The sequence below is a fragment of the Alligator mississippiensis genome, chromosome 7 (genome assembly GCF_030867095.1).
Source record: "Alligator mississippiensis isolate rAllMis1 chromosome 7, rAllMis1, whole genome shotgun sequence".
Taxonomy (NCBI): Eukaryota; Metazoa; Chordata; order Crocodylia; family Alligatoridae; genus Alligator; species Alligator mississippiensis.
In genome coordinates this window covers 6,422,815-6,448,176 of record NC_081830.1, presented here as the reverse complement: position 1 = coordinate 6,448,176, position 25,362 = coordinate 6,422,815, and the positions used below count along the sequence as shown (strand labels likewise).

The 25,362-nt window shown below is 52.7% G+C and overlaps 2 gene segments (V, D, J or C); both read right to left on the bottom strand.

Annotated features, from left to right (window-relative positions):
- Window positions 1-9,743: 9,743 nt before the first annotated feature.
- LOC132251570 (Ig heavy chain V region PJ14-like) lies at window positions 9,744-10,282 on the bottom strand. The segment is given in 2 exon segments: window positions 9,744-10,090; window positions 10,182-10,282. Coding segments are annotated over 2 exon segments (393 nt in total).
- Window positions 10,283-23,986: 13,704 nt separating this feature from the next.
- LOC132251569 (immunoglobulin heavy variable 3-72-like) lies at window positions 23,987-24,367 on the bottom strand. The segment is given in 1 exon segment: window positions 23,987-24,367. A coding segment is annotated over 1 exon segment (381 nt).
- Window positions 24,368-25,362: the final 995 nt, after the last annotated feature.

The window sequence follows — 25,362 nt, the reverse complement described above, 5'->3', positions numbered from 1 at the left end:
AAGTCAGCTGGCATCATAGGATCCAAGTAAGAAAAACACCCAGGTTTCTCTTGAAGGTGTTCAAATTGGGTGCTTGAACCACCTCTGGCAGCAGGCTATTCGAGACATTGGGGGCTTGGACAGTAAAGAAATTCTTCCTTATTTCTAGCCTGAAATGGACTTGCAGGAGTTTATAACCGTTCAACCTTGTCATCCCCTGGGGCACTTTGGTGAACAAATGTTCCCCCAGATCCTGGTAAACACCCCTGATAAACTTATACGGGGACATCAGATCACCCCTGAGCCTGCACTTTTCCAGGCTGAAGAGTCCCATAGCTCTCAGCCTCTTGTCATAAGATTGGTTTTCCTGACCTCTGATCATGCACGTGGCTCTCCTCTGCACTCTCTTAAGCTTCTCCACAACCTTTTTGAATTGTGGAGCCCAAAACTGGACGCTGTACTCCAGCTGCAGCCTCACCAAGGCCAAGTACAATGGGAGAATGACGTCCTGGGATTTGCTTGAGAAGCATCTACAGATGCAAGCCAGCGTTTTGCTCGCTTTACTGTCTGCAGCATCACACTGAAGGCTCATGTTCATCTTGTGGTCAGTCCTGACCCCCAAGTTACTCTTGTCCGTAGTGGTAGCCAGTGCGGCACTGCCAAGTCTATAAGCATGCTGCAGGTTTTTCCTCCCAAGGAGGAAAACCTTGCATTTTTTGGTGTTAAACACCACCAGGTTGTCATCTGCCTGTCAAGGTCAGCCTGGATTACCCCCCTGTCCTCAGGTGTGGATGCTTTACCATAAAGTTTGGTATCATTGGCAAACTTGGCCAGTCCGCTTCTGACTCCAATGTCCACATCATTAATGAAGAGGTTGAACAATACAGGTCCAAGGACAGAGCCTTGAGGGACCCCACTGGTCACAGGGCACCATGACGATTGACTTCCATCAACCACCGCTCTCTGGGTCCGACCATGGAGCTAATTCCCCAGCCAGTGGATTGTGGTGGACCCAAGGCTGCAGTTGGCCAGTTTTGCCAAGAGGCAATAATGGGATACCAGATCAAAAGCTTTTTTAAAGTCACGATATATGACATCAATCTTTTGAGAAGGGATGTCTGTAAATCTGCACAGTGAGGATGAAGTCTTTGTTGAGCTGGATGCTTTGTCCACGGCCCTTATCCTTCTCTGGGTCACTGTGCACTGTCTGGCACAGCTATGAGACTGCTGCCTAAAACTGGCTGGGAGTGACATCCACATCACAAAGCAGCACCCAGGAAAGGGTTAACTGGGATTCTTGCTTCCTCCAGCTGTGGCCAAGCTGCTGGGAGAGACTACAGCTCAGATGCATTTGGGCAGCTTCTGCAGGTGCCTGGCTGACCTGACAGGACAAGGTGAGCTGGAGAGGCGTGTGCACATCCCGCTCACAGACACTGTCTCATGGCCTTGTCAGTCTATCTGGTAGGCAGAGATAACACAGCCCCCGCTTCCTTCCTTCCTTTCTTCCTTGAAGGCAGGGATGTGAAAACCTTGGTGGTTTTTTATTGGACTAAGAGTGATGGCAAGGCTGAAGGGGATGGATCAAAGGAATCGGAGAGACCCTAACAACACCTGCCCTTTGCCGTCCATGTTTCTGTCTGTGTATTAGAGGTCTACAGGACTCTGCTTCAATGGCAATTATTGGCTCAGGTCACTGCAGCCTCCAACTGATACACCTTAGAGCAGAGCGAGCCCTGGGTGCAGCGCTGCCAGCAGCAAACACTGAGGACATAGGGATGAGCTTGCCTGTGATTCTCCCAGGTCCTTTCTCCCCACTGCTATCATCAGCTTGACTCCTGCCAGCTGGGGCTGAGCTGTGTCAGCAATGAACAGCTTCCTTGGAAGTGCAGGGAGAGGTTTTCTTTAAAGGCAGGTGCAGGCCACATGTTGTGTGTACCTCTACCAGTAGTGCAGAACAGTATCCTCAGGCTCCTGATCAGTCATGTCATGAAAAACCAGTGCTTTCCTTGAAGCATGTGTGTTGTTCCCCAGCAGGAGGGCTGTGATACAATAGGCAGCAGCAGCAGCAGCCCTTCAGACCCCTTTATCAGGAAGGCAAAGGACACTGCTCTCCTTCATTAGGTATCAGAAAGCAGAGGCTCAGGGAAGTGTAGGGATATGACCAAGGTCACCCAGCCAGGCAGTGGCAAAGAGGTCAGGTCCTTTGGCACCTGGTTCAGTGCTTGTCAGTGATGGTGAAATATCCTACAGGCCTCTGTAGCCCCCACCTCAGTTGTCGTGAAGACAGAATATTGTGTCTTCTTTTAGCAAGTTCAAACCAGTGTCAGCATGTGCTGTCTGGATGTGTTCAGCATTGCAGTGGGTTGAAAATAAGTCTCTCTGTGCTTGTGCCTGATGGCCTTAGCAATGCAGGAGGGATGGATTCACCCCATTTGGAAATGGCCCCAACCTGCAGAGACTGAAAATGCCAAGGGCCTGTTTTTGTGATCACTTCTGTATCTCTCCTCTCTGTATCACCTGCATATCATGGCTCATTAGCACCCGCAGCATGGAAGGCCATCTCCTGGCACTTCAGGGAGAGGTTTTTGCCTGGGTTCACAATCACTTTCCCTCACTGCATCTTTTACACAATAATACAGGGCTCTGTCCTCTGGGTGCAGGCTGCTCATGTGTAGGTAAAAGATGGAGCTGTCCTTGGAGGCCGTGAATCACTCCTAGATGGGGGTTTGTAATGATTGTTCTCAGTGCTTTAATACTCCAGCAGCCACTCCAGCCCCTTCCCAGGTACCTACCTTACCCAGTACATCCAGGTGCTGCTGAGCATGAACCCACTGGTGGCATATTGTAGCATGTGGGACTCTCCAGGCTTTTTCGTGGCTGCCCCCGACTGGATCAGAAACACCTGGGGGAGGGAAGGGGGAGACAGTGGTTAACAGGTACAGCACACACTCAGCGCAGGACACAAGGAGCCAGTTGTTTTGGGCAGGGACTCAGGCACAAAGAGCATTTTCTGGGGCTAGAGTCAAACTAGGGATCAGGGAACTGGGAATACTAAGCTCCAGACCAGGAATCCCCAACCTCCCAGTGTGTTTAGGGGGAGAATATTGCCTTCCAGGGCTGTTTCCATGACAGCCGGGGCAGAGAGAGACACTGATATATAGGACCTGGCTCCATTTGCATAGTGTGCTTTGCATAGGGGACACCCCCTCCTACCCTGATGGAGGCCCCTGTCTGTCTGTTTTGTCCATCCTGCCATTACTCCCCAGCTACCTCACCATCCTCAACTCTTCTGTCCTTTGTGCTTACAAGGAAAACGTCATGGCCTTGACCCAGAGCACAAGGCTTTGCCTCTGTCCTGTCAGCACTGGGGAAATTCAGAGAACTGTTGAGGGGCTGGGAGCTGGGAACAGTGGGGTTGAGTGAGCTGTGCTGGGGGAAGTGCCTGGTGAGGAAGTCACTACAGGTAATGGGTGAGGTACAAGAAGAGAGTAGAAGTCAGTGTATTTTGGGTGTCTCTGGGGTGGCAGTGACTTGGGAGCTGCAGTGGAGCCCAGAAGCTTTGCAGAAGGATTAGGAAGAGTCTGGACTTCTTCCCATACCCACAAGACTCCATCAGAGGTGGCTGGGTTTCTAACTGGGCTCCTGGGATAAAAAACACCTGCTCAGAAATTGTATTAAGTCAAACGCCTCTTTCCATTTCCGTTAACTCCCTTGAGCAAGTGCAATCACATCTTCCAGAACTGGTGCAATGAAAACCAGGCCTGTCCAAGGTCTCCATCCCCCATTGACAATGGATAGGAAGCTGTTCATTGGATCCCTGGTCCCTGCACAGACAGGAACTGTGACATGTTCCTTTGGGGGCAGCCTAGGCACAGACAGACAGACACAGAAAGATGCTGCCTGCCCTTGCTCAGTGCCCTCTGCACAAGAGTCCCTCAGGCTGGAACTGAGCAGAGCTATGGGTTTCACTCTGTTCAATGTCTGCAGAAGAGCTGGACCCCAACGTCCAGCTGGGCCCTGTCCAGGCTTCCTGGGGTCTCCACAGCAGCTCTAGTTCCACTCTGTGGGCCATGGTGGGTCCATGCATTGGAGCATAGGCAGGTTTCATAGATTTAATAGATTTCATAGATGTGAGGCTCAGAAGGGACCTATTAGGTCATCGAGTCCAACCCCCTGTCCTGGGCAGGAAAGTGTTGGGGTCAGATGACCCCAGCCAGGTGTTTGTCCAATCTCCTCTTAAATACCTCCAAGGAAGGGGAGAGCACCACTATCCTTGGCAGCCTGTTCCATATTTTGGCAACCCTCACCGTAAAGAATTTTTTTCCTGATGTCCAATCTGAATTTATTCTCTTCCAGTTTGTAGCCATTGTTTCTAGTTACCCCGATGGGCACCCTGGTAAACATTGTATCCTCTATTACCTGCTGTCTACCCCTGATGAGTTTCTAGATGGCCACAAAATAACTTCTCAGCCTTGTCTGGCAGAGGCTGAAGAGGTTAAGGTCCCTCAATTGGTCCTTATAGGGTTTTTTTCTGTAGGCCTTTAACCAGATGGGTGGCCCTCCTCTGAACCCTTTCCAGGTTATCTACATCCCTCCTGAAGTGTGGCACCAAAACTGGACACAGTACTCCAGCTATGGCCTGACCAATGCCACATAGATGGGAAGTATCAACTCTCTAGACCTGTTTGTGATGCACCTACTTATGCAGGAAAGAGTGTGGTTACCTTTACTTCTTACTTCATCACATTGGCAATTCATGTTCATTTTGGAATCAACTACGACTCCGAGATCCCTTTCCACAGTTGTGCTACTTAGAACGGTACCTCCCAGGCTATAGGAGTGCTGAAGATTGTTCTTCCCCAGGTGCAACACATGACACTTATCCTTGTTAAACTGCATCCTGTTCTGTTCTGCCCACTTTCCCAGCCTGTCCAAATCTGCCTGGATTTGCTCCCTGCCGTCTAGTTTGTGTACCCCCCCCCCCCCTTAGTTTGTTATCATCTGCAAACTTGGACAAGGTGCTTTCTACTCCCTCATCCAAGTCACTAATGAAGATATTTGAATAGTACCGGTGCCAGGACAAAGTCTTGGGGGACTCCACTGCCCACATTTTTCCAGGTAGAAACTGACCCATCTACCACCACTCTCTGGGTGCATCCCATAAGCCAATTTTCCACCCACTAGACTGTGTAATAATCTACGTTGCAACTGTTTAGTTTATTTATAAGAATTGGGTGCGACACTGTGTCAAAGGCCTTTTTAACATCTAAGTAAATAACATCTACCTCTATTCTTTCATCCAAGTATTTTGTGACCTGGTCATAAAAAGAAACCACGTTAGTCAGGCAGTGTCTGCCTGCTATGAAGCCATGCTGGTTGCCCGTAGCATTATTTTACCCACTGGTCCCCCACAAATGTGATCCTTAACAATTTTCTCAAAGGTCTTGCCAAGGAGAGAGGTGAGGCTAACCTATAGTTACCCAGTTCCTCCTTTCCCTCCTTCTTGAAAATAGGGACCACATTGGCCCTTTTCCAGTCCTCTGGCACCTGTCCTGAGCGCCACAAGTGCTCACACAGTTGTGCCAGCAGATCCTCTATGACTCTAGCTAATTCCCTAAGTAACCTAGGATGAAGATCATCCAGGCCTGTTGACTTAAATACATTCAACCCCTCCAGGTGCCCCTTTACTAGGTCAGCATGAACAGTTGGTGGTTTGGTATCCATTTCATGGTTACTTAACGTCCCAATGGGATGCATTTTTGTATCCAGGAACACCGATGCAAAGAAGTCATTTAAGAGCTCCGCTTTGGCCATCCTACCAGTTACCAGTTGCCCTAGTCCATCTTGAAGGGGCCCTATGTTACCCTGTGCTTTATTTTTGCTTCCTATGTATTTAAAGAATGACTTTTTGTTATCCTTAACTTTCGCTGCCAGCCTAAGCTCCATTTCTGTTTTGGTGCTCCTCACTGCTTCCCTGCAAGCTGGAGCCAAGCAGGTATACTCCTCCTTGGTGGCTGCCCCCTTCCTCCACAGCCTGTAGGCCTCTCTTTTCCTCTCTGGGCTCTCCTGGATTTCCCTGCTCAACCAAGAGGGTTTCTTTGGTCTTTTGTTCCCCTTTATGTGTACTGGGATGGTCCCTTTCAATGGCTGAAGGATCAGTCCCTTGAGAAACGCCCACCCTTCCTGGACTCCCATCTGCCCAATGCTTTTACCCATCAGTCCCTCCCTAACTAATCTCCTGAGCTTGTTGAAGTTGGCCTTCCTGAAGTCTAGCACTTTAGCCCTACTAGTTATCTTCCCCACATTTTGCTGGATAGTGAACTCTATCAACTGGTGGTCACTGGAACCTGTCTCTGGCCGAGGTGTGATGCACGTGCTAGGCTGCATGTGCATGAGAGGCATAAGGATCCAGTGTCATGCTGGGCCCCAGTGGACTCTAACCAGTACCTGGGAAGACTGGAGTGCAAGGGAGAGGAAATAATTGGCAAAGACCTGACACAATCATTACAAGTGTGTGCCAGAAACTGAACGAAGGGAGCAGGGGAAGGTGCAGACTGCCTGGGCTGATGTGACCAAAAAAAGCAGGGAATGACATTTACATTTCCAAGCAAAACCTGTAAGGGGCCAGAGACTGGGATACCTGAGAAGAGACAGAGACTAGGCCTGTGCAAAGCAGCTAGTATTCGCTTCGAATTTGGCCAATTCAAGGGACAATGATTCAATTCAGTGATTCGAATCGCTATCCCAAATCAATTCAGCCAAATCTGATTTGGATATTTGGCTGCTGTCAAATCGGCCAAACCTCTGAATCACACAGGCCGTGTCCCGCACTCGCTCTCCCAGCCCTGCCCTGCCCCAGCTCCCGGCTCAAAAAAAAAAAGCCCCCACTCACTGGGTGCTGCCGGGTAGGAGGCAATGTCCACTGCCCCTCACTGCCCAATGCCATGTGCGGAGCTCTGCCATGAGCCCCCTGACCCCCACCCACTGTCCCAGCCCCCCCATGGCTGCCCCATGTACCCCAGCTCCCGTCCCTTTAAAAAAAAAAACCCAACAAACAAACCCTAGACTCACCGGCTTCTGCGAGGCAGGGAGAGCGATCCCCGCTGCACCACATTGCCCAGTGCTGCATGGGGGGCTCTTCCACGAGCCCCCAGAAGCCCTGTGGCCACTGCAGCAGTCAGTGAGCCAGGGTTTTGTTTTTGTTTTTTTTAAAGGGCCGGGAGCTGGTGTGGGCAGGGCAGCCGTGGGAGGGCTGGGAGAGCGGGCGGGGGTTAGGGGTGCTCAGGGGGGCTGGGGGAACAGGCAGGGGATGGGGCCTGGCAGTGGTCTCCCCCATGGTCCCCTCCCCTCTCTCCAGCCCGCTCCCCCTACTTACCAGCTCGGAGCCCAGATCCAGCTCCCTGTGGCAGCGAGTGGAGACTCCCCGAATCAATGCTCTCCAAATCTTTTCCAAATTGATTTGGAGAGCTTTGAATCAATTCAGACCTTTTAATTATTCCCCTGATTCAGTTCAGATTTGCAGATCTGGCTACCGAATTGGGCCAAATCTCCACCGAATCAAATCAACTCCCGAAGCTTTGCACAGCCCTAACAGAGGCACTGAACACATGAAAGTCATGAGGGAAGTGCAGCACATGAGGAATGGGAAAACATGCTGTGGTCAAGGCGCCCAAGGGGGAGAAGGAGCTGCAGACTCACCCTTACAAACCCAGGCAGAGATGAGGCCTGTGGGATCTCCACATCAATGCCTAAGAAGACCTATGGATCCAGCAGAAGGACTTGGTGAATCCCTGGATGCAAGGAGATGATCTGCCCTCAGGATTACTTAAGACGCAGGCAAGGCTTTCTGGTGTCTTTTTGGTCTACTATGTTACATTTTAAGACAGGCTAAGTTTTGTGTGTTGTCACTGTGTCATACTGGGCAAAGCTTAGGCAAAGCTTTTTTGTTGTTCTTTGTTGTGTGCTTGAAATTGCTAATTGCTGTGCTTAATAAATGCTCTCTTCAGAGAACAGGCTATTCTTGTTCAAACATTTCTGAATTCGGTGCCACTATGTGACATGTAACATTAAATCTGGTAACAGTGCAAGGTGTTCTCCTGTGGTTGTTTGGGAATCTCTGGCCTTAATTATTTTTCTGTGACAGTCTGTTTTCACATCCACATTTTCCATACGGGCATTCGGTGCCCTGGCTGAGCTGTCCCACATGCTGGGACAGGAGTGCAGGCTTTGTGGATTCTGATGGTTTTTTTTCTGGGACTGTAATAAGCTGTGCAGAGGGGTAAGAAATTCCTCTGTGCTGCCACCTGGCCTCTGCCCAGCCCCAGAGGCAGTGAATTGTCTCTGCAGGTGCCCCTGGTCAGGGAGAGAGACAGAGGCTTCCCTGTCAGGATGCTTGGCCGAGACCAGCTCTTTCCTCTGAAGAATGTGGCTCTCTTTGCTCTGATGCTCTGCACATTCAGCCCCAACTAGCAGTGCCGGCCCTTCCTGACCTACCCAGGTCAGGGCAGGCAATGCCAGGGCCTGCTTCCTGCCCTGGATTGGATTTGCACCCATCCTCCACATGTCTGTGATCAGCTCAGCCCAGCAGCTCTGGGAAATATGGATGCCCTGAGGCAGGGCTGTGTCCCAGCTCTCCCTGAAGGGCCTTGGGTGAAAGTCTCTTTTCCCCCTGGGGCATGGGGATGGGCCATGGGGGCCACACTAAAATATCTGTGGCAGGAAAGTAGCTTCCCTGTGGTGAGGAAGAGGTCAAGGAGGAGCTGTGGAGCAGGGGGATCTGCTCAGTGCATCTGCCAGTAGTGGCAGTGATGGAGAGAGGACGAAGGGAGGGCAGCATCTGGATGGGGCCAGGCGAGGCTGCAGGAAGTTGTGGTTTTCCTGGAGCAAGCGGCTGCCCAGTGCAGGGTGGGGGGGGGGGGGGGGGATTTGCCCTGGAAAGAGGGTGAAGGTGGGTCAGTACTGGGGCTGTGTAGGAGCTGCTTGGGGGCTGTGCAGAAGGTTCCTGGTGCTGCCTCAGGCCCACAGCTGTGGCTTCACTTGCACGTGGCTGGTGCAGGTGAGTGTCAGGTGCTGGAGGGGATGGAAGGACCTGGGAGGCACTGGGCAGCAGTCAGTGAGTCCTAGAGAGCCTGGGGATGTTCCATCGCTGCATCTGGGCTTTTTCGTCTCACCTCTCTGTCCCAACAGGTAATGACAGCCCTGCTGACTGGGCTGAGCCTTTGCAGAGCTGGTGACCTGCCTGACTTCGGCCCTCCGGGTCTGGAGCTACTCCTGGTAACTCCTCTGTGTTCCTGGACCTGGCCTCCTCTGCTCCTTTCAGTGCCTGTTCCCACCCATTGAAGGAGGTGAACACAAACCATCCTTTTATCTGGCATTAAGCTCAGGCTTTGTCTGCTTTTCTTCTAGACCTAGGGAAGTGCATTGTGTTCCCAGAAGCTAATCTTACATCTCTCCAATTTATGTAGTTCATTAAGTAAAAGGTGTTCCCACGAATCCTGGCCTGTCACATGCCCTGGACCATCTCCCCTAGAACTTGTATTCCTGCAAGAAGGACAGGCAGAGCAGTGAGCCCTGATGGAGACCAGGGCAGGACACCTGGGGTCAGTTCTGAATATCAGAGATTTTGACCCTGTGGCCACTTTTGAGCCTTCCCCAAATTTAATCCTGGTTGGTTTCTGTGATCTAAAAGGCCTGATGTGTCTGACCCAGCAGGCAGAGCCTGGGGCTGGCAGCTGCTGCCTCTGCTGCTCACACAGGCAGGCGGGTCATGGTTTTTGTGCAGGCTCCCATGGGTTTTCATTCACTGTGTCTCTGGCACAGTAATACCGGGCTGTGTCTGCAGGCTGGAGCCCGGTCAGACGCAGGTGCACTTGGCTGCTGGAGGTGTCTCTGGTGATGGTGAGGCGGCTTTTGAGAACACTGTTATAACCAGTGCTTCCATCATACCAGATAACTCCTACCCACTGCAGCCCTTCTCCTGCTGCCTGCCGAACCCAGCCCACACCATAGCTAGTGAGAGAGAATCCAGACACGGTGCAAGTCAGACTGAGGGTCTCTCCGGGCTTCACCACCCCAGGGCCAGACTCCTTCAATGTGACCTGGGACAGGACACCTAATAGAGAAATGAACACAGTGTTAGATAATGTACCCTCTCTCTCTCTGCCTCTGCATCCCTCTGCCCCCCTATGGTAGCGGACACTCACCCAGGGGGGCTGCCAGCAGGGACAGCAAAGCCAGTGCTGGCATCATGGTTGTTCTGGCTAATGCCCGGTGTCCTCAGCAGGTAGGAAGGGGCAGGTCTGTGGAGACACTGAGAAACCCAGAGCAGGTCTGGTGCTTAATGAGGACGAGCCTTCCAGGAAATAAACAGGAAATGGGGTCACACCATTTGCATGTGCTTCTTTTATAAAGGCTCTTTGCAAATTTTACTGAACACATTGTACACCTGGCTATTGACTAACCGGGGGTTGAGACTCAAGGGGTTTAGGAGCACCCTAAAACCTGGCTGATTTGCATGGGGCACAATGCCATAGAAAAGGGAGGGAAGGTTGTCGGGAGGCCCCATCTCCTCCAAGCTCCATCTCACAGCAGGACCCCACATGTCTGAACCATCTTGGCTTAGTTTGTCCCACCAGCTGCTGAACTTCAGAGGACAGAGCTCCCCACTTTATCTCAAATCCATTTTTCCTGCCTGGCAATTTAAGGCCATTGGTCCTTATCCTGCCCTCTGTGGCAACAGGGAACAGTCTATATCCTACATATAAGCACCTTGCAGGTGTTTGAAGGCTTCTATCAAATCAATAGAAATCTATAAATCACCCCTCAGTCGTTTCCTTTCCAGACTAAGCAGTTCTAGTTCTTCCAATATTTCATTGTAGATCCTGTTTCCCAGACCCCTAGTCCATTTTTTTTTCTCCTTACTGGGCCCTTTCCGATCTGTCAGCATCCTTCTTGGGGCCCAAAGCTGGACACAGTGATCCAGGCATGGCCTCACCAGAGCTTAGTAGAGTGGGCGAATCCATGCCTTAGATGTGCAGATCACAATCCTATGAACACAGGCCAGCGGGCTATTGCTTTCCTTTGTCCCAACAGGGGCTGGCATTTGGGGCTCTCAGCACAAGTGCTGCACCTGCACTATTGTAACAGAAATCTCTTGGTGGGTGTCAGAAAACCCCATGCATTGTAATAAAGTGTAGAAGCATTCAGGATTTTATTTTTTCTTGCTGGATGATGAGCTCTGCTTACTGTGAGTGTCCAGTGGGTTAAAAGCCACTTGCACATGCACTTCTAGCTGCTCCTGTGTAGTGGAGAATTTCAAAACAATGCCGGTGCTCTGTGCTCCTTGCTTCCCAGCACCAGTGTAAATTAATAGCTGACTCCTGTGGACTCTTCTCTGTATGGAGAGCAACCTTCCTCTTCATTGCTTCCCTGCATGCCATGTAGATATGACCCATGGGCTCAGCCATGGCAGAGCAGGGGGAAGTGAGTTGTAGGAGGGTGGAGGTTGCAGTGGGCTGGTGCACATGAGACTTTGGAGTCTGCATCCCTGGCAGTGGAGACAAGCAGGATCCCAGACCATATCCTGCCTATGGACAGGAGGACCCACTGCCTGAAGCTGAAGTGCTTCCCCAGAGCCTGAGAGCAGGACCAGGGTATCCCAGGAAAGACCCAAAGTAATTTGCAGCAGGGAGCAGCAGCACAGAGCCTGCAGCATCCCTGTCCTGTGAGCACAGTGTTTCTGCATGGGAATTCAGCAAGAAGGGCTGGGACGGGACCCTAAATACCAGTGGAGCTGGTCTTCCTTGTGTGCAAGGTAAGACCTGGGCACATGCCTCCCACATGGGAGCAATGAGGGGTGGGCAGCACCAGAGGCTTCAGGGCCATGTGGCCTCCTCTCCTGGCAGGGTTTGCCTGGGCAGGCCAAGCCCATGCTGTTCCTGATCCAACCTGGACAGACCCAGCTCTACCTCCCCCATCCCACCCCAGCTGTCACCCCTGGCTCCTCCTCAGCAAGAACAGGACTGGCCCCCACTGGGTCCTCACTCTGCCCCAGGTCCTGGCCCTGCTCCCTTCTGCTCCCTTGCAGGGTGGGGCCCACATGGGCTCTGGGATCCCCCTCCTCACAGTGGTGCTCAGTCTCACCCAGCCTTATGCACACCCCTCATGTCCCCTCAGCACCACATGCCACCCTGGGTGCATATGGGTGGGCAGGCAGGAGAAAGACTTCCCCATATTAAAGGCTTTCCATCTTCAACCTCCCTGGGTGAAGGCCGGGAGAGAAGGGAACCTACACCCAGTGAGTTTGGGTCCAGCCTAAGCTGGGGAGGGGCTTGTGCGGTTTCATGGGGAGGGGGCAAGGTCTCTGCATGATGGCACTCCTGGGCCTCCATTCCCAGGGGGCCAAGTTGATCCTTGGTATGCCCCCCTAATGAATTTTATAGGCAGCCATGAGATCACCTCTCAGCCTTCTTTTGTGAAGGCTGAAGAAGTCCAGGTCCCTTAGTCTCTCCTCTGAGGGCATGGCCTGTAAACCCTTAACCATATGAGTGGCCCTCCTCTGGACCCTCTCCAGGTTATCCACATCCTTCTTAAAGTGCAGTGCCCAAAACCGGACGCAGTACTCCAACTGCGGTCTGACCAATGCCGCATAGAGTGGAAGTGTATTACCTCCTTGATTCCATTTGTCATGCATTTGTTGATGCACGATAAAGTGCAGTTAGCTTTGCTGATGATTTTGTCACACTGACGACTCATGTTCATCTTGGAGTCCGCTATGACTCTGAGATCCCTTTCAGCTTTTGTGCCGCTGAGAGGGTCATTTCCCAGCCAGTGGGTGTGCTAGATAGTTTTATGTCCTAGGTACAGCACTCTGCACTTGTCCTTGTACTGCATCCTACTGTGTTCTGCACACTTTTCTAACCTGTCCTGGTCTGCCTGCAATGGTTCCCTACCCTCTGGAGTGCTCACTCCACCCCATAATTTAGTATCATCCACAAACTTGGACAGATTACATATCATGCCCACATCTAAGTCACTGATGAAGACATTGAAAAGTGCAGGTCCAAGGACCAAGCCCTGTGGGATACCACTACCCACATCCTTCCAGGTCGATACCAACCTGCCTGCTACCACTCTCTGGGTGTGACCTCCCAAGCCAATTTGCCACTCACCGGACCATGTAAACATCTAAGTCACTGCCTCTTAATTTATTTATGAAAATGGGATGTGATAGTCAGGCCTGCTGCATTATTTTTCCCTCTGGACTCCCACAAATATGATCCTTAATAATCTTTTCAAAGACTTTTCTAAGGATGGAGGTGAGATTGACTGGCCTATAATTACTGGGATTCTCCTTTCTCCCCTGAATAGGGACCACATTGGTGCTCTTCCAGTCCTCCAGGACCTGACCCAAGTGCCACAAGTGCTTAAACAGCCGTGCCAGTGGTTCTGCTATGACACCAGCCAATTCCTTCAGTACCCTCGGATGTAGCTTTTCCAGGCTGTCTGACTTGAACACATCTAGTGCATCCAGGTGACTCTGCACCAAGTTGGCGTTGACAGTTGGTAGGCTGGTGTCCCTCTGTGCAACTAAGAAACCATTAGATTTATTTTGACCCTTATTCAAGAACACCAAGGCAAAAAAACTCATTGAAGAGCTCGGCCATGACCCCCCCGGCCCCGTCTAATTGCTCCCACTTGTTCAGTAGGGGTCCTGTTCTGCCCTGCATCTTCCTTTTACTTCCTACATACATAAAAATAATAATAATAATACTTTTTGTTGTCTTTAATTTTTAATTTGTCATCATAGTTGACTCCAAGATGAACATGAGCCGGCAGTGCAACAAGGCCATCAAACCCAATCGCACCTTGTCGTGTATTAGCAGATGCATGACCAACAGATGAGGGAGGTGATGCTCCCCCTCTGCGGCACTGGTCAGGCTGCAGTTGGAGTGCTGTGTCCAGTTTTGGGTACTGCACTTCAGGAGGGACATGGAGGATCTGGAGAGGGTTCAGGAGAGGGCCACTCGCATGATTAGTGGCCTCCGTGAAAGACCCTATGACGAGAGGTTGAGGGATCTGAAGCTCTTCAGCCTTTACAAAAGACGACTGAGGGGTGACCTTGTAGCTGCCTACAAGTTTATCAGGGGAGGACAGCAGGGAATTGGGGATGCACTGTTTACCAGAGTGCCTCAGGGAGTAAGTAGGAATAATGGGTGCAAACTAGTGGAGAGTAAATTCAGGTTAGACATTAGGAAGAAGTGTTTTACAATAAAGGCGGCCAGAGTCTGGAACTGGCTTCCAAGAGAGGTGGTGCTATCACCTAACTTGGAGGTCTGCAAGAGGAGGCTAGATAGTCACCTGGCTGGGGTCATCTGACCTCGGTCCTCTTTCCTGCCAGGGGCAGGGGGTCGGACACGATGATCCATTGGGTCCCTTCCAACTCTATAATCTATGAATGCAGGAGATAAAGCACTTTCTCCTCTTCCTGTGGCTAAACCAGCCCTGTCCATTGCAGGATGAGATGGGGCAGGCCCACCTCACTGGGAGCAGCCAAAGGATGATTAATGAAAGAACGAATTACCTCCCCTAGCTGTGGCCCAGCTGCAGGTGTGGTGGCCCCAACCTGCCCTGGGAGGGGCTGTGGCAGGATGGAGGAGCAAGGGATGGCACCTGGCCTTGCCCCAACATCCACTGAGAAAGATGCTTATGCAGAATCCCTTTGCCTTTGTGCCCAGCCTGCCTTTGGTCTGTGTCCCCATGACACTACCACAGACACAGTGATCCAAGGTGGTGTCTGCAGGCTTCAGGAAGGGGGATGTGGTGCATGATGCTGCTGTCTGTTTATTGAGACCCTGTCCACTCCAGCTCCTTCCCAGGCAGCTGCCAAGGCCAACTCCAGGCGTTACTGCTAATGACAGATGCATCATTGACTGTGCAGGTCAGGGTGAGAGTCTGTCTTTAACTCAGTACCTCTGGATGGGCGAGAGTATCCTGGTGGGGAGTCCAGGTAGCAATGGTGGGCATAGAAATTGGGGAGCCTTCAGAAGGGATGTGTGAATGAAGGGATTTGGCTGTCCATGTGAATCTGGCTTGATTTGCTGTACATAATCCACTTCCCTTTTTGCACAGCCCAAGCCCTGCTCTGAGTCAATGTGACTCTTACACAGTAATACGTGGCGGTGTCTGCAGCCATCAGGGAGCGCAGCTGCAGGGAGAACTGGTTCTCTGAGGTGTCTCTGGAGATGGAGATTCGACTCTGCAAGGCTGACTTGTAGCTGGTGCTGCCATCAAAGAAAATGTGTCCCACCCACTCCAGCCCTGTCACTTGAGACTGACGGATCCAGTGCCACCATGTGTCGGTTGTAGTGATGGATTCTCCAGAGACAGCGCAGGTCAGGGTGAGGGTCTCTCCAGGCTTCACTACCCCAGGGCTGGCCTGGACCAGCTGCCCTTGGGATAGCACACCTGGAAACAGAAAGGCTGGAGTGAACAACTCATCTTATATTTGGGGATGAGAGCAGCTGCGTTCCCGACTGAGTGAATAGCAAGACTGATTGTAGGGAACAGCCCCCAGAGACACCAACCTGGGGTGAGGAGGGAGAGGAAGGAAAGGAACAGCCATAATGATGCCATCATGTGCTGAGAGAGGCAGTGTCTGCCCAGAGCTGCCAGTTCCTCCTGCAGGGCTGGTACCATAGCCCTGTACGAGCTGGAATTTAACCAGGGAACTCAGGGCTGGGATTTGCATTAGTGGTGCCCCTGGGGAAGAGCCCTGCCCAGGAGGCCTGTCTCTCCTCTCTGCCCTCCCTCACGGCTCAGCTACCCACTCTGCTTTGCAACCAGCTTCTTTTTCCATCTCTGCCTGCTTTCTCTCTCTCTCTCTGGCCTTGTTCCTCCCACTTGTACCTACTCTTTCTCTCTAGCCCCTAGGAATCCTGTTCCCTTCAGACCCCTGCCCCCCCTGCCCTAACGACTCTGGCCTGGCCCCCACACAAGACAAGGGGGTCAAGCCTATGCTGAGCCCCAGCAGCTTTGTCTCTGCCAAGCAGGCAATACCTTGTGCCCAGTAGCAGGACACAGAGCCAAAGTTTCTGTCTCCTGGCCCTGCCTGGACAAGGGGTTCCTGGGGGACACTTAGAAACTAACAACCCAACTTCCCTCTCCCCAGGCTAGAGATACTCCCTGCATGGATACCTGTGTCCTGGAAGCCCAGGGAGGGCCTGTAAGAGCAGTAAGAGGAGACCTGGACCAGGAACGTCCTGCCTGGCTTGGGGAGCAGCATGCACGTACAGCAGATATCTGGTGATAGTTTATAGGTGGAAGAAGTCTGTATTTCAGAGAGTTTTCAGACTTGGGGAGCACAGACCCCAGCGCCAGAGAGGGCACCACACTTGAGACAGGGCTGCGAAGAGCCCAGCGCCAGGGAGGGCACTGCACAGAGACAGGGCTGCAGGGAGCCCAACGAGGGCAAGGAGACAAATTAATAAGAGGCCTAGGCAAGACAACGCCTGTATCATCTGTGAGGCTTGGAGCATGGTAAAGGAGTGGTTGGAGCTACGCATACGGCCCATAAGGCTGAGAGGCTCAGGAACCATCCACAGTGAAGCAGGACGTCAAAGGTGGGGGGGGGGGGGTATAAACAACGGGGTTAATAGGATCTAGCCCAACCGTGTCCAAAAGTAAAGCTCAAGGGCAGGCTCCCTATATTTATTATACCAACAAGATGTGGCGGGCGAGAACAAGGGTGCTTGTAGGGTGAAGGACTGGCACGGTTAAGGACCTTGGGGGGGTAACACAGCCACCCTTAGGTACCCCAGCTTCCTACAGGAATCATCAGCAAAGCTAACCGCACTTTATCATGCATTAGCAGATGCATAACAAATAGAGCCAAGGAGGTGGTACTTCACGCTGTGCAGCATTGATCAGACTGCAGTTGGAGTACTGCATCCAGTTTTGGGCGCTGTACTTTAAGAAGGATGTGGGTAACCTCGAGAGGGTCCAGAGGAGGGCCACTCATATGGTTAAGGTTTTGCAGGCCAAGCCCTATGAGGAAAGGCTTCACCACCCCAGGGCCAGACTCCTTCAGCATGACCTGAGACAGGACACCTAACAGAGAATTGAACACAGTGTTAGCTAGTGGACACTCTCATCCTGCTTCCTATTTCCCTGTTCCCCCAGCATAGGAGAGAGTCACCCATGGGAGTTGCTAGAAGGATGAGCAAAGCCAGTGCAGGTGTTATGGCCATTCTGGCTGATGCCCAGTGTCCCCAACAGGCAGGAGGGTCAGGTCTTGGCAAACACTGAGATACTGAGAACCAGGACTGGTATTTAAAGAGGAACCTTACAGGAGTTGAGCAGGAAATGGGGCTGCACCTTTTGCATGTGCTTGTTTTATTAGGCTCTTTGCAGAGCTTAGTGAGCATAATGCCAATCTGGCTGTTGACTAAAGGGGCTCTGAGAGCCAAGGGGTTTTGGAGCCTGGATAAACAAAGAAAGACCCACAGGAGTTTTGGATTTGCCTCTGGCCAGATTTTATCAAGGCAAAATCTTCCATGGTCTGGGCCTTTCCTTCTCTCCCAGCAAAAAATGCATTCCCTGGTGTGGTGTTGTGAGCGCTCTGTGAGGGATGGGTCCATGCTGCTTCAATGTGCAATTGGTGGATTGAGCCCCAGAACCTGGGGATGCAACTTTATTCAGACAATCCCTGTCCTGGGGCAGAAGTGGCAACCTATTTCATAACAGGTGAGGGAGTGATACCCCCAGAACAAAAAATTCTAATTAAATTGGACATGTTTGTTTGCAGGGGGAGGGAATCCCAGGGTGTGAGGGTTTAATGCTGTGAATTTCCTTCTTGTCTGGGGAACTGGCTCTCATTTGAGATGACAAATGATGGAATTGGGGAAAAAAAGAGCATAAAATTACTTCCTTTCCTAACAGCACAGTTGGTCCTTTGTATTTGCTCTGTACTTATCTCTGCCCATGCAGGTGTGCGGGGTGTCTCCGCCCTGTGGTGAGTGTGTGTGGGGGAGAATGCTGCACGCACGGATCTGGTGTGTCCATCTGTATCACAACACGTGCATGTGCACTCTTCTGGTGTGTGGGATAGGAGAAGGGCCAGGTCAGTCAGGGATACAACCCATCTGGCACACCCTTGGGCACCTAAATCTTTCTGATGCCTGTAGAAAACTTGAGTATCCTGGGGTGGTTCAGGCTTTGGAGCCTAGTCCTGCACAGCTGCATAAAGCCCCAACCCCTGGGTGTTTTGAGGCCTACTGGAGTAACTCAGGTTTCCCCAGGACTTTTCCCCTCTACCTGCAGGGTATGGGCAGTGCTGAAGCTGCCCTTGAGTGCTGCATGATGGGGCATCTCCCAGAGCAGAGCCCAGGGCTGGGGAGCCCCATCCTGCCCTGTGTGTGTACAGGCTGCAGGAGGCCCAGTCCTATCAGCATCCTCTTGTTCAGCTAGGGTCTCCTGCAGCTGCTCTCAGCAGTCCTTGGACTGGTCCCTGCAGGTATGCCCAGGACTGGCCCTGCTGTTGACTGGCATGGAGATATGGCCCATGGTCTCGGTCATGTCAGAGGACAGCACCAAGTCACTGTGTCTCTCCATGACCCCAGGGCCTCGCTCTGTCCATGTTTAGGACAGACTGGACATGACCCCTGAGGAGAGGCAGCTGTCCCATCACCCCTTTGTGTTAAAAGACAGGGCTGCACAAGGATGCCCCTCACCCCCACCATGGGCCCCAAGGGCCTGGGAGGGCCTGGCTGTGGCTGTCTCAGTGTCCCCAGCTGGATGCGTTTCCTGCATGAGCATGGGGTGCTGAGCAGGACAGACTCCTCTGTGTAGCTCCAGGGGAGAAGCGCAGGTCTCCTGACTGCTCCATGCCCCCTTGCTTCCTGCCCTGGCTTGCTTCTGACTCCCAGGTCCATCCCTCTGCAGCACCAAGCCCTGACTGCCCATGGCCATGCTGGGTCCCTGATGCTTCTGGCTAGGGCAGGGCTGTTTTCTGTCCTGTTTCTTGTACAGGGAGGGGCTGTGCAGCTGAAGCACAGGGATCTGCCTGAGGGAGGGGCTGCAGCTCTGACCAGGCTGCACGCTCCAGTGTTGGCCAAGCTGCTCAGGCTGAGGTGACTGCCCGAGGCTGAGGGAGCTGGGAGCCTGGTGCCCAGGCCAGATGGGTGGGATCTGCAGAGCAGAGTCACTGAGGCTCCCTGGAGCACCCCCTGCAAGCAAGGCCGGTTCCTTCTCTGGGGTTGTCTCCTCCCTGGTCACACTTGGCCCCAGCTGTGGGGATCTGGGACTGTCCTGGTCAGACTCCAAGCACCCACCAGCCAGAGGCTGCATCCAGCATTGCTCCTCCCTGTGTCACAGCTTGTGGGTGTTTCCCAGGGGTGCGAGTGTTGGAGAAGTCCCATCCAGTCTGTCTGGGACATTTGCAAGCAGTCCCAGGCTGTGTGTCCCTGGCTGTGTGAGGTGCTGGGGCGGTTCCCCAGGGCCCGGGGTCTCCTGGCTGGCTGGGTCTGAGCTGGCTGCTGCAAGGAGGAGGATGGGTGCTCAGACCAGGCTGCTGCTGCCCAGCTGGGCAGGAACCAGGCGATCTGTGTTCTCCACTGTGTGTCATTCCCACTGCCCATGGAAGGGGCTGGAGCCCAGAAGCAGGAATGTGCCTGCTGATCTGTTCAGGCAGTGTCTGCTGCTCGCTGCTGGACCTGAGCTGGCTGGAGCTTTGCACAGAGGTTTTCGTATTTGTATTAGGCACAGAAGGCTTCTCATCACTGTGACGTTTTGCACAGTGACAACAGGCTGTGTCCTCCACTCTCAGCCTGTTCATCTATAGGTACAAGGGGCTGCTGGAGTCGTTTCTGGTCTGGAGATGGTGATTTGCCCCTTCACCACAGCACTGTAGTGTATGGTGAGGTTAGCAGTAGCAGTACTTATACTTGTGACCCATTCCAGCCTCTCCAGGTTTTGCAGAAGAGGGGCAGAGACTCTCCAAGTGTTCTCACATCCCCTCCAGACTCCACAGGCTGCAACTGGGACTGGAAAACTGGGGAGAAAAGATCATGATTTGGGGTCCTGTCCCTGCCATCCTATGCCAAAACCCATGGAGCCAGGCGGGCACTCACTGCATATTTTCCATTGGCCTTTGGATCAGGTGAGGATTATTATTTGTTGTTCCCCAGGGCTCTGCAGGGAGGTGTGGTAGGGGGTTCAGGACTCACTTGACAGGACAGCGAGGAAGAAGAGGAGAGATCCCCAGGCTGACATAGTGCTGGGTTGCAGGGGGGGCACAGGCCCCTGGTCACTCCTTGCTAATTCCAGCCCTGCAGGGCCAGAGGCTGCCAGAATTTATGAGGCCTCTGCAGCACTGGATGTCCATCTCTTGCTCCTCTTAGAGCCCCATTCTGACTCCAGCCCTCTAGCACCATCTCTGGGAATGGGAGAGTCCAGTGCGATGGAGGACTGGGCCAGAGGGGTTGAATGCAAGTCCTGTATGTGGGGTCCTGACTGTGCGGTCACCATGTAGATACTCACTACTTGTTAGAGGGATCCTCCCTGCCCCCTCCCTTCCCTCTCAGTCTCCTCTGTGTCTCTGCTGTCCCTGACTGAGGGTCTGCACTGTCAATGAGTTAACCTGGGGGTAGTGTTGCTGCCCCAGTGGTACGGGTGTAGGCACTGGGGACCCTGTTCCCAGGTACCCTGAGGCCCCTGCCCTTCACTGATAACCTTCTACACTGCAGAATGGGGCTGCTGGCTCTGCCCAAGCAGGGGAGTAAGGGGCCTTAGCCCCAAATTTAGGAGTTTGACTGTTGGGCTTTGCCAAATTGAATTTTGAACTGATTTGACCTTGAAAAAGATTTTAAAAAAGAAGAAAAAAAGTTCTTTCATGCAGCAGCGAGGGAGCAATGCTGCAGCTGAGGTTGTCCAAGAAATGGTAAGATACCTGGGGTTATTGGGTGAGGTCTTAGTTGGAAAAACTGCAGTTTGGGCTCCCAGGTGGACTACATTCCTGATCACCTTTGCCTGGCAGGGCCCTCATGCGGGGATTCTCAGAGGAGGGAGCACTGGGAGCCCAGTTTCCCCATGATTCCCTAAGCCCTCCTAGATCCTGTGACCTTTCCCCCTGCCCAAACCCTAAGGGATGTAGGCAGCTTGGCACCAGGCAGCCTGTCTCCTTCCCTGTGCAGGGTAGTTCCCAGGTCATAGGCACTTACTTTTATTTTTTGCTGTGGGTAGGGGGGCTAAGATGATGGACATGAGGAAAGTTTTACATATTTCAGGGGACAGAGCTCTTCTGAAGGGGCCCAGGGCCCCCAGACCCCCCTACCTACTCAATGCCTCTGTCCCAGGTCATCTTCTGCCCAGTATCTTCTGCTGGGTCACAGCAAGGAGTGACCTGCAGGCTGCCACGTCCTCTTGGGATAGGGCTGGTGTAAGTGGTAGCTGGAAACTGGTGTGAAAACACAGACTAGGGTGAGGGAGATCCCTTACCCTCCATCAATGCTGACTTTGTGAAGGAACACCTTGAGAAGCTGGCTACCTTCAAGTCAGCTGACCCTGACAATCTGCACCCCAGAGTACTCAAGGAGCTGGCGAGCATCATAGCCCAACTTCTGGCACGGATCTTCAAAAACTCCTGGTGCTCTGGTGACGTGCCTGAAGATTGGAAGAAGGCCAATGCAGTGCCTATGGTCAAGAAAGGGAGGAAAGTGGGTCTGGCACACTGCAGGCCCATCAGCCTGACCTCTGTCACAGGGAAGGTCCTGGAAAAAAAATTATCAGAGAGGCCATCCTTAACAGACTGGCCAATGGCAACATCCTGAGGGACAGCAAGCATGGGTTTGTTGCGGGTAGGTCTTCCCTGACCAATCTTATTTCCTTTTACAACCAGGTGACCTATCACCTGGATTGATGTCATATATCTTGACTTTAAAAAAACCCTTCCATCTGGTATCCCATGATCACCTCTTGGCAAAACAGGCCAACTGCGGCCTCAGCCTCACAACGATCCACTGGCTGGGGAATTGGCTCCATGGTTAGACCCAGAGGATGGTGGTTGACAGAAGTCAATCGTCATGGTATCCTGTGACCAGTGGGGTCCCTCAAGGCTCTGTCCTAGGGCCTGTATTGGTCAACATCTTCATTAATGATGTCAACATTGGCATCAGAAGCAGACTCGCCAAGTTTGCAGATGACACCAAACTCTGGGGTACAGCATCCACACCTGAGGACAGAAGGATGACAGGCTCAGGAAATGGGTGGACAAGAACCTGATGGTGTTTAACACTGAAAAATGCAAGGTTCTCCACCTTGGGAGGAAAAACCTGCAGCATGCTTATAGGCTCGGCAGTGCCACGCTGTCTAGCGCTACGGACAAAAGGGACTTGGGGGTCATCATTGACCACAAGATGAACATGAGCCTTCAATGTGATGCTGCGGCTAGTAAAGTGAGCAAAATGCTGGCTTACATCCATAGATGCTTCTCAAGCAAATCCCAGGACATCATTCTTTCGTTGTACTCAGCCTTGATGAGGCTGCAGCTAGAGTACTGCATTCAGTTTTGGGCTCCACAATTCAAAAAGGATGTGGAGAAGCTTGAGAGAGTGCAGAGGAGAGCCACGTGCATAATCAGAGGTAAGGAATACAGACCTTATGATGAGAGGCTGAGATCTATGGGACTCTTTAGCCTGGAAAAGTGCAGGTTCAGGGGTGATCTGGTGGCCACCTACAAGTTTATCAGGGGTGCTCACCAGGTTCTGGGAGAATGTCTGTTCACCAGAGCGCCCCAAGGGATGACAATGTTGAATGGTCACAAACTCCTCCATGACTGTTTCAGGCTGGACATAAGAAAGAACTTTACTGTCCAAGCCCCCAAGGTTTAGAATAGCCTGCCGCCAGAGGCGATTCAATCGCCTACCTTGAATGCCTTCAAAAGACATTTGGATATTTATCTTGCTGGGGTCCTATGATCCCTGCTGACTTCCTGCTCCTGGGGCAGCGGGGTGGACTTGATGATCTTCTGAGGTCTCTTCCAGCCCTAGCGTCTATGAATCTATGAGATCTTGCCCATGCTGCTTTAACTTCCAGAACTTGCTTTCACTTGTATCCGGTTCCCATCATCAGCTGGATCCAGTCAGCAGAGGGAGTGGTGAAAGGCCAGGCATGATGGGCTCCAAAGCCAGTTTCTCCATTTTGCTCATGGGTTTGGGTGGCCAGGGTAGTTGTGAATTGCCATCCCCAGCCCCAGCTCCTGAAGGGAATGTGCAGGTCTGGGAGTCTCCCAGGGGCCCAGGACAAGGCCAGCTGCTCTTCCCATGGTCTTTTGCAGGCAGCAACTGCTATCTGTTGACTCCGGCAATGAGCTGCAGATACCACAAAGCTGGGCAGCATGCTCTGTTCCCTCCAGGGGTTGCTTTTCCTCCATGTTGCTTAGTCAGTGGGTTATAACCTTGCTTGAGTCGATCAGCCTGGGTCCTGTCTGCTTACAAGGTAATGTTCCCATTGGGCTTCACAGAGGCCTGGGTATGGGAGCCCAGAGAAAGGCATGACCAGAAGTTGAAGCTCCTTTTCTCTACAGCTCATATGGCCTCAGTACAGAGCTTATGGGCTTTGATGTGTGTATGGGAGAGCAGGTTGCTCTGGGGTGATAAATCTTTGTGCCTCTGAGTCCCAGGTGGGCCCTGTGCAGCTTGGCTTCATTTGTGGGGGCACCAGCATGAGGGGAGAGAAGATGTGCGAGGGGTCTCCACAGACACCTCTGTTTCCTGGGGTCTGTCAGTGCCTGTATGTAGAGCAGGGTTAAAGGAGAGCTGGGGAATGCACCCAGACTCAGGGATTGCCTAGGATAGGGCAAATACAATGTGCTTTGATGGATCAGTGCAGGGGGCAGGTCAATGCCAGGGGGCAGCTTTAGGGAGCTGAGGGGCACCTGGAGCTGGTCTCAGCCTTTTAGTGTTGGTAAGACAGTGTCTGCTGCTCTCTGCTGGCCTGAACAGCCCACAGCTATTCAAGGTTTTTGTATGACGCCCAGGAGGTTTGAAATTACTGTGTCTCTGGCACGGTAATACTGAGCTGTGTCCTCGACTCTCAGGCTATCCATCTGCAGGTATACAGTGCTGCTGGACTCCACCCTGGAGATGGTGAATCGTCCCTTAACGGCGCTGTTGTACTCTGCTGTGAGACCATTACTTGGGTTGCGAATCATTGCAACCCACTCCAGTCCCTTCCCAGGAGCCTGGCGAACCCACTCCATGTAGTAGTCGCTGAAGGTGAATCCTGAGGCTTTGCAGGAGAGGCGCAGAGACCCCCCGGGCTTCTGAACTCCCCCTCCGGACTCCACCAGCTGCACCTGGGACCAGGCACCTGGGGAGAAAAATTCTGTAAGCATCGCATCCCTGCAGGACCTGCCCCACAGCCCCTGGAGCCATGGGGAAGCATCCTGCTGATCTGAGCCTGCTCCATGTCAGGGGAAGGAGGTTCCCTGGGGTCTGTGAGGAGCCTGGGGAAGGGCGGGGGCTGGGTAATTACATGGCAGAGCTGCCAGGAGGAACATAAACTTCCCCCAAGATGTCATCTTCTCTCTGGGGCTGAACAGAGACTGATGGGCAGTGCCAGACCACGTGTCCCCCTGCTCCCTTCTGACTCAGAGGCTGAACCTGTGTCAGCTTTATGCAGGGGCCGAGGCCCTGGATTTGCATCTCTGTCCTGCCCAGCCCCTTTCCTGCCCCAGCCCTTCCTACAAAGGCTTGTGGGATTCAGCTATAAAAGTGCCTTGTCCCTCAGGTCAGTGCCATGGGCTCTCCAGGAAGGTGTCTCACTGCTGACTCCTGCCCACAGCTCTGGCTGTGTCTGCTCTGGGTAGCGTGTGTGTGTGCATGTGGCCAGGATGTAACTACCCTAGCATTTCTCTGCGTCCCCGGTGGTGGTTGTGTGCGGGCAGGGGCCCAGGGCCTGGAGATTTCCAACTCTCCTGTGGGCCAAGGGGTCTCCCTGGGCAGTGCTGTATGACTGTGACAAGCGGCTTGGGCAGAGACTTAGGCTGCTCCTCAGAAAAGCCCTAGAGGTCCACTTCCCTCTCTGGTCACTGCAGACCCCTGGCTTTGGCTGTGGTCCTTCAGATCCCAACCCTGCCTCTGCTGGGCTTTTGTGACTGTGGGCGCTGTCGCTTTCTAGCCCGTGGCTCTCACCACGCTGCTCAGGGTAGCAGCAACTCTCTTCAGGCATCTCTCACAAGATGTTTGGGTCTGTCTGGACCTACTGTCCTGGATCAGGCATGGCTGTGGGACTTATCTGAGGCTTGAGATCTCAGAGACGCCAGGACCAGGTCCATGATGCTTGTGGGGCGGGAGCAATCACCTCTGGATCTCATGGGGTGGTGGAAAG